The sequence below is a fragment of the Falco rusticolus genome, chromosome 2, assembly GCF_015220075.1.
Source record: "Falco rusticolus isolate bFalRus1 chromosome 2, bFalRus1.pri, whole genome shotgun sequence".
Taxonomy (NCBI): Eukaryota; Metazoa; Chordata; class Aves; order Falconiformes; family Falconidae; genus Falco; species Falco rusticolus.
In genome coordinates, this window is record NC_051188.1 from 23,294,700 (window position 1) to 23,308,919 (window position 14,220).

General features: G+C 41.9%; 1 protein-coding gene across 1 annotated transcript in view; it reads left to right on the top strand.

The window, feature by feature from the left end:
• Nucleotides 1–14,220, top strand: part of MTUS2 (microtubule associated scaffold protein 2) — a 315,607-nt gene that overhangs the window by 105,912 nt on the left and 195,475 nt on the right. The window contains exon 3 of the mRNA XM_037378188.1: nucleotides 9,200–11,794. Within this exon, the coding sequence (XP_037234085.1) occupies nucleotides 9,503–11,794 (2,292 nt within the window). The 5' untranslated portion in view covers nucleotides 9,200–9,502. The remainder of the gene's footprint in view (nucleotides 1–9,199; nucleotides 11,795–14,220) is intronic.

A 14,220-nucleotide genomic window follows, 5' to 3' on the forward strand; every position in this document is an offset into this window, starting at 1 on the left:
GGGTGAAGGTGCTCAGAAAGGATGGGCAGGATCCCTTTGCTGCTCCCTTCGTTCTGACAGAGAACAACATGAGTTTATGGTGGGTGCATCTCTCACCTTCACTACTGTCTGCTGTTGACATTAGTGGCACTGTGCCCAAGGGTGCCAAGTGGTGAAGCAGTGCATGCATGGTGGCCCTGTTAGCATCCAGGGGCAAAAGGAAGAGTGCGGAGGGCTGTCCCTGAGTCTTATGTTTGAGGTCAGCCCTGCGTAACGTGTCCATATGTAACAGGCTGGCTGAGCCATGGCAGCATGGACTTGGTTTGACGTGCCATTTTTCTTCTGTTTGTTTCCACTTGTTTGGGAGGAATCAGTTTTTGCCTTGACTAGACTCACTTCCAAGAAAACTTTTTCGCTGCTTGCTTTCTTGCCATTTTCATTTGCACTGTGGTGCCTTGGAGTAAACAGTGATACATTTTGGTTCTGGGGTTTATTGTTCTGCTTGTGACTGTGGCACTATAGATCTACACGGGCTGAAGCTCTGTGCGAAGGTCTTGCCTTGCTCGATTTACGAGCTCTCACTACTTAAACAGCCAGGGTGCCCTCATCCAATACCATCTCCGTTCACAGCGGCTTTCCCTGAGGTTCTGCTGTTTGTTTTTCTTTGAAATCCTGAACTGAGTAGCGTTGTGCCTTAGAAAGTATGAGCTGTTCCTATACCTTTAACCAGGTGTACTTCTCTGGAATTAAAATAAAACCAGACATTTATTCAAGATAAGTTGCTGTGTTTATCAAATCAGCTTCCTGGTTGCCATTGCTAAGACGATCAGAGACTTCTGTGTTTTGAGGGGGGATCCAATTAATAGGATTGCTTATATCAGAGTATGTTGTCTTATCCAACAGTGAACATTTGAAAGCAAATAGAAATGTTAAAAAAGGAGTCTTAAAAAACAACTATTAAGGCTTATGCCTTGTGGAGACTTGATTGATGTTAATAATTAAAATAATTTGTCAGTTTTGATAATGAGAATCTTTAATCCCAAATCCTGTACTCCTTTGAAATAGCAGTCAGCAGGATCCTTTCCACATAACATGCTTTGGGAATTCAGCCCTCACAGGTAATAAATTATTAGGGTATCTCTTCAGATTTGTATTACAAAAGGTAGTTTTGACCAAAAAATAAACAAAACAAACCCCATATATTTACAAGTTTTTTATGAAAAGGAAATAATTTATACACATTCTCTGGGAAGGTTTTTGATGTTTGCCTTGAAGATGTACTGATCCCTACAGTGTAACTGGAGGTAAATTAAGGAGCTGTACAAAGATTTCTGCTCTTTGCATTGCCACTGCCATGGCAGGAAAAGTTGTGGGTCTGTTCCCTAGGGAGACCAAGTGGCCACAGGTTTCTTTAGGCAACAGTAGTTGCCTGTGGTCATGGCTGTTTCCCATCTACAGTAGGGCCTGTGAGATAAAACCCTCCAGTGCTGAAAAGGGGTATTCAGCCAAAGGAAAAACAGTGCAAGCCCTTTGCTCTCCCTGCTGTGTTTATGTCCTCCAGTTGCCATACATAGGCAATTAAGGGTATATATAAATATTTTTTAAACGGAGCATCTTTTCAATTTTTTAATTTTATTCAGAAAGGAAAGTTGCACTTGCAAGCCACTTGTATATTTGATACTGTCAGGAGCTACAGTGAGTTCTAGGACTGAGGTCTCATGCTGGCACCTGATTTTTCAGTCCTATTGCTTCAGATCATGGAGAGAGATGCTACCACCTCCCCTCCCTTGGGAAAATCAGGGTACAGCCTTGCTTTAGCATCTTCACCTTTGGCTGTTTTTTTGGGAATGATGCACTTGGCTGTGGTTTCCAGCAAACAGGGAACTGTGCTGGTTCCCAGGGATCTCTCAGGGGTGTTGTATAAGGAAATTACATTACTGCAGGCTTGACCCTAAAACCCCTGGGGAATGAGAGTGAAGACAGCAAGTGAACAGGACATAGAGGATAAGGCTGAACTCTTGATTTGGGCACTTTCTGGTTGATTCTGGTGGTGGGCAGGACCTGGGCTGAATCCTTCTCAGCAGTCGTCCTCTGGCTACATCACCATCTCATTCATCATGGGCTCAGTTTCCAGGCGCTCAGGAGCTTGGCCAGTGGCCATGCAGGTATGTGACCATACCTAACACATTTGGTGTGTGTGATACCCTTCATGTGACATGGCAACTGGAAGTAAAGGGGAACTACTGGCCCAAGATAAAAACGTGGAAATGTCTCCTCACAGGCCTAGCTGAAAGCAAGAGCCAGAGTCCTCCACTGGGCTTGTTATCATCCTGCTATTTAGGAAAACAAAATACTGATTTGGGTAGAGAAATAAACCTTTCTGTGTTACCTGACTTGCCATTTAAAAAACTTTAAAAAATGTCAACACAAAGGAAATTTGATCTTGAAATATTACTTGGAACTGTAAAATGAAAAAAGCTTGATTTAGAAAATCTTTGAGCTAAATGTGGCAAATGTTTAAAATCTGGTTTGTTCATAATCATTTTGAATTCGATAAACCAGTATAAATTCATTAATAATTTGTATAAAATAAAACCTGTTTTTTTGGTGAATAACAGATAAAGTAGAACTGAAAATCTTTGCTTTGGTATATGAAACCATTCTCTATTTTATATCCTTTTTTATAATTATATTTGTATAGATAAAAAATAGGTAATCATATAACTAGTGAAAAGATTATAATTTATTTATTGTGAAGACATTAAAACCACTAAAACACTTAAATTCTGGAAATGCTACTGGGTCACGCTTTGCAAAATCCTCTGATATTTTCAGATCGTTTCAGTTTCACAAGTGAATAAGAACTGCTTTCCTATCATTTTCCAGTGTGTAAAAATTTAACATTTGCTCCACCATTTCTCTTATCTGCCTATGTCTTAATTGCTCATCAGGCAGAAAGTTGTCAATCTGAAGTGCTGTCCTCTTCGTGATCTATAGCAACGTTTCCATAGGATCTGCCAATGATGAGATTATGCTGTAATTTCCCCAAACAGCTGGGTCTGCTTTGTTATGAATAGAAGCCGTTGGGGAGTGTATCCAAATCTTAGCTCTCAGCCTTCCAAATCACATTAACAAAATTATCACATGCCTGGGTGAGCGCTTCTTCACTGCTTTTAATTAATTCCGATTGTATGTTACCCACTCCAAGAGGTTTATTGGCTTTTTTCTTTTTTTTAATGTCCTAGTATCAGCTTTCAACTTCCATCACCACTGGAAGTTGTTCTGTGTAATGATTTGGGCTTCTCAAGAAGATATTCCCGCCTCCTTCCCTTCCAGCACTGTGTTTGTTTCAGCCGTGGGACTCTGTTCTTGGCAGCGTGCAGCCCTGCCATCACATGCAGCAGTATCTCCTCTCGCAGAGAAAGCCTCGGTGAGGCGGTGGCTGGGTTGCCAGCTCTCCCCAGCCGTATTTCTTGGGGCACCTGTGCATGTCAGGATGCTGCTGTCCATGCCAGTTTTCTGTAGTAACTGTAAAACCAGCATCTGTTTCCCACCTCATACAAATATATTCCTCATGTACTTTCATCTGTCTTCCTCCATCGCTGCATTGGGCAGACAATAGGAGTGTCTTCCCTGTGGGCCAGCATTTCGTTCTTTGGGTCTGTTGCGGCAGAGGTCTATCTGTGCGTGCTGTAACGCCAAGATGCTCATTCTGTTCAGATCTATGCTGCTTGTGCAGAGGGGAGCAGAGCTGGAGCTTGTGCTCAGCCCTTGTCCTGCATGCTGCAGCGGTTTGTGATCTTGGAGCTTGTGACCAGGGTTGCCTCTGAAGGAAATGGCCGGAGGCTTCTCACTTCAGGCTTTCAACTGAGTTGTGATCAAGCAGTTGTAGTTACTTTCTGCGAGGATAAACATGTTGTCACACTTCATGACTCCTTTCTCAGTCATGACGAAGTGGGCTGGTGTGCAGGGCCCACATGCAGCTGAAGGCCTGTGTGATCCTCATCCCTGCGCAGCACCCCCCACTACCCGCTGGGTTGAGAGCATTCCCGTGGCTGACCATTTGCAGGCTACTGGCTCTGCCCCAGCCATTTACAAACCCATTGCTTAATAAGGTACTCAGGTGCTTCTCATACGCTGTGTACAGAAAGAGCAATCAGCCTGGGCCATGCACAGAATTACTAGTACAACCAGATGTTTTTAATGTATCTTGTTGTAAATACTCTGGGTTTAGACTATATGTACTGGGATGGATAAGCAGCTGTGACAGCCTGCGTTAGGAAATACTTATACAAGAGCCAAACTTCTCAACACATTTCAGATTTTATTTCTTTATTTCCAGTTTTATTTTTCCTTGTGCTTTGATAATTCCTTTCCATATCTCATAATTATTACTGTTCTATTTTTGTGGTGGATTAAAACCAAAACAGCCAATAACGTGGTAATGCTTTACCATTTTTCTTTTATTCGGTGCCTACTGAGGATAGCAAGATTTCTGCACTGCTTGTTTAAAAAAAAAAAAAAGCTGCTGTTACTATTTAGAAGCAGGCTGCTGCTTTCTTTTTTTAGCTGGTTACGTTTTACAAACTTGAGCTTTGCTGATACAGTCCATGCTGTGTGTCATGGCACAGAAATCATACAGCTCAGCTTCACCTTCTCCCTGCTGTCTCCAGAGGGTAGGATGGGACCTGCTGGCCAAATGCAGCTTAGGATGGAGCAAAGTGTAGTGGAGGAACTGCAGAAGCAGACAGGAAGAAACTGTTTTAGACTTCTTTCTTAGATCATCATTAAATGGGCTCAGGTTTAGAACAGAGGCTCTTAAGAGAGAAACATCTCAGAAGGAAACTGATACTGCTGAAGTTAAACAAAATTATTTAGTTATGTTTCTGGCTCCTTGAAATTTTCTTCTCCCTGTGGGATTCATAGCTAACTGTAGTCTGGTGGGTATCATTTTATTTTACTGTCTAGCACATTCACATCACTTTGTAAAGGTTTTTTTTCACAAATACAGTTACCGCATTCTGCCAAGATGTTGTGGGATGGAGAGCTATGATTTCATTTTCCACTCTCAGCAATTCAGAGGGGATATTTTTTACACTATACAGTATCAAGAATTGTTTACCCATATCAAGAGTTTCATATACCAAGTTCAGTCTTTAAGACTTGCAGTTGTGTTTCTTGTCCAGGGTCCCCAGTGAGATGCTGCCAAGTGATGAGGTGTTGTCATTGCCGGGATCAAGTCTTCTCTTACCCGCTGTTCCTGAGCTAAAGAGGGTATCTGAAGAGTTAGGAGGTTCACATCCCGGTCATCTCAGAGCATTCCTGCACAGCAGGGAGTGACTTTAGATGTGTGTGTGCCAGCCAACATCAGTCAGGAGAGGTGAGTAATAAAAAAAACATAGGAGAAGCCAGCAGAACCCAGGCACAGCTGAGTCTTTTCATCTCACTGACTCCAAAGAGCATAGTGAAGTTGAGCCTTAGACAGTACAACATAAAATCAACTATCCTGCAGAAAATCCAAGCCAAAGCTTCTTAAATAGAAGATGTTTATATGAGAATGATCAAATCTTCTAAGGTCCCAGGTGTAACAAAAAGGCATACATCTTATTCCCAAATGTGCCTATCACAGTATGTATTATCTTAATTGAGCCAAAACCAAAAGCTTGTATTCCTTCACAGGGAAAAGTGGATTAATAAAGTATTGATTGGAATAGATGCTTGATTACATTTTTATATTAATTTAGCAGGAGTCCTGTGCTATCAGTATGTTCTATAGCAGAACAAAGTCTTGTGTTATTTTCAAACATAGAATCATTATTCTGTATTCATTGTAATGGCAACTTTAAAACAGATTACAAAATTAAACAGGCAATATTTTGCAGAAGAAAATATTTTGGGTAATTGTATGGATGTAATTATAAGGATGTAATGGGTTCTTCAGGTCTGTGACATCCTTTATCTGAGGCTCGATGTCACCAGAAGAGATGAACTTGGAAGGCTGGGTGCATAGGGTCCATTCTGAAAGGTGTTAGCACGAGATGAACCACCTTTCCAAAGTGCCTGTCCCTTCTCACTGACTCTGGAGGAAGCACAGGAGCAATGCTAACACTGTCTGAGATTAATCTCTGCTTAGACAGTATTTTATTGTCCCTTCTCTTAAAAGCAACATAATTGCACATACGTTTGAACTGTGTGTCTCTGGCCAGCATTGGCTGCTTTAAGAGCTTAATTTCGGCTGGTGGTGTACTGAGGTTGTGTAGTGCACTGTGTTTGAGAGGGGACAGATCTTTCTGACCCTCATGTCTATCAGTTTGTACAAGCAATATTAAACCAAATTATTTGGTCTGGTGTCTGAAGCATACTAGCATGGCTTGTGTCACACAAGGTGTGTGAAGATGCTTTCAATTAATACGGGTATTTCCACAATATATTTTTTCCAAAACAATCTTCATTTGCATTGCTACTAATCATATTGGGGACAGTGTAAACAAGAGGAACCAACAACCTCTTAGCATTATGTTTATAGTTTTAAATGTCTTAGTTATCTTTGTTCTAAACCCATGTAAGAGATTTAGAGAAGAAAATAAATGGCAAATTAATGTATTGCTCTACTTGTACATTTGAATGCATCAGCCATATATGGTACTTAGGGTTTAATATACCTCGTAGTTATTATTTACCAATTTATTTATACATACTGCTGTAGCACATGGAGGTCCAGTGTCTCTGGAAAGGCAGGGAAGGAGCAACTGGTGGAGTGGAGGAGCTGTGAATAGAGTGAAACTAGGCCTGGGAAAAAGGAGTAGGTGATTTCCTCACAGGAAGGTATTTTAGCTTTTTTGTTCCTCACCATTCAACTCTTATTTTAATTGGGAATAAATTAATTTTTCTCAAGGGAAGTCTGGTTTGCCTGTGATGGTACTTGGTAAATGATCTTCATGTCTTTATCTCTACCCATGAGCTTTTTCATCTTGTTTTCTCCCCCTGTCCTGTTGAGAAGGGAGAATGAGAATATGGCTGGGTAGGCATCTGGTAGCCAGCCATAGTCAACTCACCACAGTCTGTTAAAGTTTTGGGCCATCGGGTGACACTTTTGGTGAGAAAGTACAAATGGTGCAAGAAAGATGAGTTTCCTCCATCTTTTTCTCAATTCCCCAAAGTTTTGCTCACTGTTCAATTCAATTAATAGAATTATAGAATCATAGAATGGGTTTATTTTAGAAGGGGCCTTTAAAGGTCACCTAGTTCAGCATCCCTGCCATGGGCAGGGACATCATGCACTAGATCAGGTTGCTCAGAGCCTCATCCAATGTGGCCTTGAGCACTTCTAGAGAGGGACATCCACAACTGCTCTGGCCAACCTGTTCCAGTGTCTCAGTCATCACCTTCATAGTAAAGAATTTATTCCTTATGTCTGTTCTAAACCTACCTGCTTTTCTTTTAAAACTGTTACCCCTTGTCCTATCACTATAGACCCTGGTAAAAACTCTTTGTCCATCTTTCTTGTAAGCGGCCTTTAAGTATTGAAAGGTTGCAATAGGGTCCCCCAGAGCCTTTTTCTTCAGGCTGAACAATCCCAACTCTCTCAGCCTGCCTCCACAGGAGAGGTGTTTCAGCCCTCTGATCGTTTTTGTGGCCCTCACTTTTGAAACCACAGAGCGATGCCATTTGCCAACTGAGGGAGAAACACAAGTTGACTGAACTCAGCTCCCTCCGGAGCCCATCAGTGCCCCTTTCTAGCTAACCAAACAGATAACAACAGGCATGGTTTGCCCAGTGAAGAGCATTTAGAGTTCAGTTTTCATGTTGAGTATGTAAACTCTGGTATTATAATTTTTTTCAGAAAAAAAGGAACAAGAAATGAACCGAAAATTCCATAATACATGTATTTCATTTAATAAGTATTCAATTCTTTTTTCTCTGGGAATAAGGACAGATCACAGAAGCAGTTTGAAAGTCTTGCTTTACAATGCTTTGTGAATGAGATCTATAATGACACAATTCTGTGGTGGTGAAGTAAAATTCTTAATACTGTGTTCTGTTTCATGAATTAATTTAATTAGTTATTGTTTGCTGAAGAGCTGAAACTATGCCAGAAGCCTGAATCCAGGCTCAACCAACATGTGTGTGCACCGTATAAAGAAACTGGATTGAGCTTAGAGCCAGATGTTGTGGTCAGGACTGAATACAAAGGCTGGGAGGACCTGCTCATAGCAAGCGTTAGAAACACAGGCCCAGACTTGCACCCAGATGCTGTAGACAGAGCCGCGCACTTAATCAGCACTTCTGTCTACTGCCCCTGTGAGCCCCTGATTAGAAACCCAGCACAGCTTGTAGCATTGCAGGTGTTTTAATTCTATCTTCTAGATACTTTGGAGCATGTTCCAATTTCTAGTTCCCATATTTCTTTATGATGAAAGGTATGAACATACAGGGTACAAAAAATGTCTCAGAGACTGAATTTAGGCATGGTATAGACAGAAATTTCCCCTTCATCTTGTTGGAGGTGATAGAGGACAAAATCTGGGCTCCCAAAGCCCCAGGGTGGAGAAGCCAAAAGGAGTTGCACTGTATTGGGATTGGTGTATAATCCTCCATATTTGAACATGCACGTGTGCAGATGCCTCAGAAAAACACTGCTTTTATATGCAGGCTTACAGCCATAGTTTTTGCTTTCTTGGCATCTATAGATCTGGCTAAGAAGTATCAACAGGAATGGAGTGTCAGCACAAGTACAGCAGTAATTCATACAAGGCAAGGAGAGAAACCCATACACATCCTCTAATGGAGCTGGAATTTTATTACTTACAGCTTGTCTACACAGTGGTGCTTTAAATGCATCAGTAGCCACTCTTGATGTAATAAAGACATTGTTGTAGCAATATGAAAGTGCTTAGACCCTCGATGTTGGGACCCAACCTCTCCTAGCTATTTATACTTACTTCGATTTGTAAATCTGTGTGGCTTAAAAACAGTAGTAACCACTCTTCTAACCAGGGCAGTTTTAATTGTGTAATTTCTCAAGTCAGAGATCTGTGCTATGCGAAGAATCTGTCCTGGGAGCACAGCTGTGATTGAAACAGCATCTAAAGTGTTTGAAAATGCTCTATCCTGGGGATGTACCTGAGAGTGCTGTTGATTTTAGCTTTGGTTTAGTTATCATGATTCCTGACATCGGTGTAATGTCTGTGTTCTGTTTTGTTTTTTTTTTTTCTTGTAGGTTGGCTGGATTAACTGGGTTTTATTCAGAGGGAACTTAACAGATCTATCTTGCTTTTGTTGAACCTCTCTACTGCACCTCACAAAGATTTCCTATGTCAAGAGGCTGCACAAAAGACAACTGAGCAGCACAAAAATGTGACTCTGACAAGAGATTCCAAGCTTTCTGACAAGGAATTTTCTACTGATGACTTTATAATTTAAATATATAGCTGAAGCATGCATAATAGTTAACCTGACAAGGAAAAAAAAAGCTTTCTCGTTAATTAGGACTGTCAAAAAGGCAGTCACCTGAAGCTTCAAAATGAGTGCTCCGTTAATCCCAAGCAAGTCATGTTATGCCCAGCTTCAGGACAACTGCAGCGAAATAAAAAATAATAATGAAAGCATAGTGAGTGTGGGGGATACCAATGCCAACCAAATTGTGAAAAAAACTAGGACCACTGAAGGGGATGCTAAGAAACGTGGTTTGACAGATGAAAGTGGGAATATACACTGTGGAGGATCAGAGAAAGTTGCTCATCTGAATACAGAGCAGAATAAACTCTTGACCTTCAAAGACTCTCGGACCTGTCACACCAGTGTACAGGAAAGTAAGCTGCCCTCCACCACAAGCAGGGAGATGGGGAAAGATTCTAGGACCTGCGAAGCTAAGGATATATCAAGGTATATCAGGATTAGCCGTGGACAAAGTCTGTCCAATTTAAAAAGTAGCACAAACGATGCCAACCTGGAGGTTATTTCCAAAGGTGATGTTGACTTAACCCAGAACTTTTGTAAGGGTAAAATGTCCAGGACTGTGGAGGTGGAGAGAATAAAAAGGCTTTCTTTGGGAAGACCAAGTAAATTCTCTCCTCAATCTGAAACATTTGCAAAAGACTGCATTGGCCGTGTGTCATGTAAACGTCTGCTTTCTGCATCATTGGACTCCATTGACAGGTCGCACCGTTTGATAGGAAATACGGAGAAATCACAAAAAACATCCACAGATCATTTTCTTGGGATGGTGTTTCATCCACTTGACAATACCTCAGAGGAAAATACTGTACTTTATTCAAAACCATCTACCTCAGGGAATAAGAAAATAAGTAAACCAGAAGATGTACCAAATGTTAACGTTGAAAGCACACTGCATACTTCTCATTCTCAACATTCAACTGTTAAGCCCAATGAGATTGCGAGTAAATCAGAAGCACAATTAGGTCAGGGTGATAAAAGTAAAAAACCGGAGCTTAAGACTGCACTGTCTCTACAATCTAAAAATACTTGTCAACAAAAGATTGAGAGAATTATGCTGGAAGAGTTCCTGGGATGTCAAAAAGATGAAAATACAGCAGTGCAGGAACAGAAAGGCTCTGGGTCTTTTGCATCAAAATTTCAAGCATCCCATTTTCAAGACACCTGTAATAAAGCAGAGGATCCATTGTCAAGCCAGGTGGTAACCTATCCTGATGAAAAATTGCTGAGTGATAATGTCACCATTGGTGAGGAAGGGAGAGGAAACAATGACAGTGACAACAATGCAACTGACCAGGTTGGTGAGGAATATTTTACTGACAAAGAAGTGGAAACATCATTCCCACTCTCCTGCAGTAGTAAATCCAGTGGCAAAGTGACACCTAGAAAAAACAAAAATTTACATGAAGTTGATGCAGGTTGTACAGAAACAGTTGGTGAACAGATATCTCTTATACAGAATATTAATCTACCTGACAGCAAACCCTTGAAAGTTAATGAGGATAAACTGACATTAGTCAAAGGAAGCACTGAGGATCTTGCTGTATCTGTTTCTGATGTCTCAGATCAACACGGAGCATGCAGTGCAGAAACAGTGTCAAACCAACAACCCGACAACCACGACAGTGATGCAGGAGCCTCGAGCTTTTCAGTTCCAAGTAAAAAGACAGCTAACGCACAGAAACATCCTCCAGAGGAAGCACTGGAGAGCTGTAACATTTCAGCAAAGGCTGATGCCTTTTTATGTGTCCAAACTCCTGTGCGCCCAGTGGCAACACGGGAAGTTAATAGTCAGCCCACGCTATCAAACAGTAATTTGAAGGACCTTTATGCACTTCATGTTGACAAACTGTCACCCTCCTCAGTCCTACCTCCCATTGACAGTACGCAGTTGTTAAACATATCCTCTAAAGTGCCTATCAAGACTGCTTGCAGCAGTGCCATCCCAAAACCTATCCTGGTCCACTCCAAGGGCTCCCTTGCAGAGAAGGCAGATGTGGACAGTGACTGCAGTGAAAAGCTGGAAGAAAGTGTGGAGGTGAAACCTGCCATACCCAGGCCCAAACCTGTGAGACCTAAAATCATCACATACATTAGGAGAAATCCTCGTTCGATAGAGCAGCTTGACCCTTTGTTTGCGCCAGCAGGGATGCCCTTTGGTAGCCCCACGTGTGGCATGCCCATCTCTACGGAGCAGAAGGCATCCAATGGCGGGGAGTCGAAGCCCACCAGCATCCTATACGAAAAATTTAAACCTGACCTCCAGAAGCCAAGACTCTTCAGTTCTGGACTGGTGGTGTCAGGAATTAGGCCCCCGGGCCATCACTTCGGTTCAATGAGCGAGAAGTTTCTGCAGGAGGTAAGGAGGCAGCTTTGACAATCTCTTTTGTATGCCAGGTGGTGATCATTTTCTTACTTGTTGCTGCCAGAAGTTAGTTCTCAAACCTCAAATAAGAAATAAGTCTTAAATCAAGGTAATGTCTGATCATTAGAACTGAATAAACTTACCTGTTTCTGGCACTGACGCTGTTGCGATGTCTGATCTGTGACTGGAAGTTGTCACTGTGTTCCTTCAGTGTTTTCCAGGAAACCAGTCCCCTGCTAGTAATATAAATATGGGTGCTTAGAAAGGAAAAAAAAAATACTGTTTGAATTTATTCGTAAGTGGAATGTCTTTTTTGCCCCCAAAGAACAGCTTTGGGAAATAAATGTAATCTGCCCACAGAGACTTTTCCTCCATAATGGGAAAGTTGGCAGTTTTTTGCAGACAGAGCACTAGAGGTCTAAACTAATTCCCTTCTGTTTAGCTGTACTGAAGCCCAGGGGCTATCAGAGCTGGTTTCTTTTAACTCATTTTAATGTTGTATGTTATATTTACTTGCACCTCAGATAAGAAATCTTTCCCCAGAAAACCTTCCCAAGCAGCTAAAAGGTGATGGAAGTCCTTCTGGTCTGTTATAGCTACTGATATCTCATTGTGTTTCTGTTTTGATAAGTCAGGCAGGAGTCCTGGTTGCCTGAAATCCATGCTGGGAGGTGAGCGCTATGGAGGAAGGCTGACCTTGCTTGGAAGGTGGAGAAAGGACAGGAAAGAGGGAGCTACATTTGGGTCTGTGATGTGCCTTTGCCCTGTGCTGCTGGGGACCTGTGGTAGCTCAACAATCAAGCTTCTGATATAAATACTGATGATAAGACAAGTGGTTTTAATTTGAACCAGTCTTTAAGAAAGAAAAATTACTGGGTTTTTGCTGTGTGTCTCATGGTGTTACTGAGGCTGTATTAATGCCTGCCTCATTCTACATACGGTGTTTATCCAAAGAACAACATTGAAATAACAAATTTGGTGACAGTGTTGACAATCAAAAGCTGGCAAATAACCATATTAAAGATATTGTGTGTGAGTGTTGGTTAGCCCTAATGCTGTATTAACAGGCAACCTACTGAAGTGATCATGGATTATAGTTTTTCATAGAGCACCATCTCATCCCAAAACAGAAAGGACAGTGCTCACTGGCCTTCCCTTCGGTTTCCAACTCTGTCCTTTATATTTTGCATCCAGAGGAGGAATTATTAAAGTCATTGTGAGCTTATCTGTGCTAGCCATCATTAGTGTATCTTCACAATTGCCTGGTAAGTTTAGGGAAAATTGCTGTGTTATTACCATTTAATATATAGCAATGGAAATCAAAGCCACAATAACCCAGATTGTGCAGCTGTTTGGCTGTTTATAGGGTGACATGATCCTCTGAAGACTATAGGTATCTATGGCACGGACAGTTGGGGTTCAGATAATCAGGCAGCATCAGCAGACACGTCTGGGAGCAAAGGGACAATTTCTGTGCACCACTGAGGACTGTTCTTAACATGAGAAGGACTCAAGTTGTGGCAAGTCTGCAGCATGATCTGCTCTAGACTAGGATTAGAAGGGTATTTCAAAGTGGGAAGGTTTGAACCCAAGCAAGCTGCTTCTTCAAAGAAGCTGGATTGCCTGGAGGAAAGGCTGGGAAGGAAAAGTCAATCAAACTGCAGTTTGTGTTATTTGTTCTCTTGTGCTGCCACCCTAGAAGATGCAAAGGGGACTGATTTGTCTCCAGTATGGATCAAGAGAAAGGAAAATGATTTTGATCCATGGAAGTGGACAGATGCTTAGAAGAGCAACTGTGCGCAGTACAGGTTCATGGCAGATGGCTGATGTGTAATCAGAAAGAAACCAATTAGGATGAATTGAGATAGATCAAAATCACCCTGGTGAAGGAACAGAGTTGAAGGCTCAGAGGTTTTGGAGACAAAGAGATGCTGGGGCAGGATGGCTACTGTCTTTGTGAGAGAAAAAAATCTGATGGCCCTATTTCACACATCCAGTTGGGCTTTGGAGAGCTTTGGTTAGTATTCTATAGCTCTTTGCATAGCTGTAATAGGGAGTGTTAATAGCTGCTATCAGTCAGACCTGTAATCTCTAAGCCCCCTTCAGCTAGCTAAATGGTAGGAACAATTAGATACACCTCTGGGTGCCATGAGCTAGAAAAAATAGGAAGGTGCTGTTTTGGACAGGAGACTCCAAGGCAAGTCCTGGAGAACTCTATGAGGACGCCTTGAGGGCTACCTCCATGAAGTGGGGAGACTGCAGGGTTCCCTGAGCTGCCTGTGCCCATGTAGAGCAGCTCAGACAAATATCCTATCTCAGGCATGAGGGCAGTCCAGCAGTGCTTAGAGACTGGATACGTAACGGAATGGAGTTAAACGGGCAGCCTTGCCTGTGGCATTGACAGCTCCTTGGATGCTTTT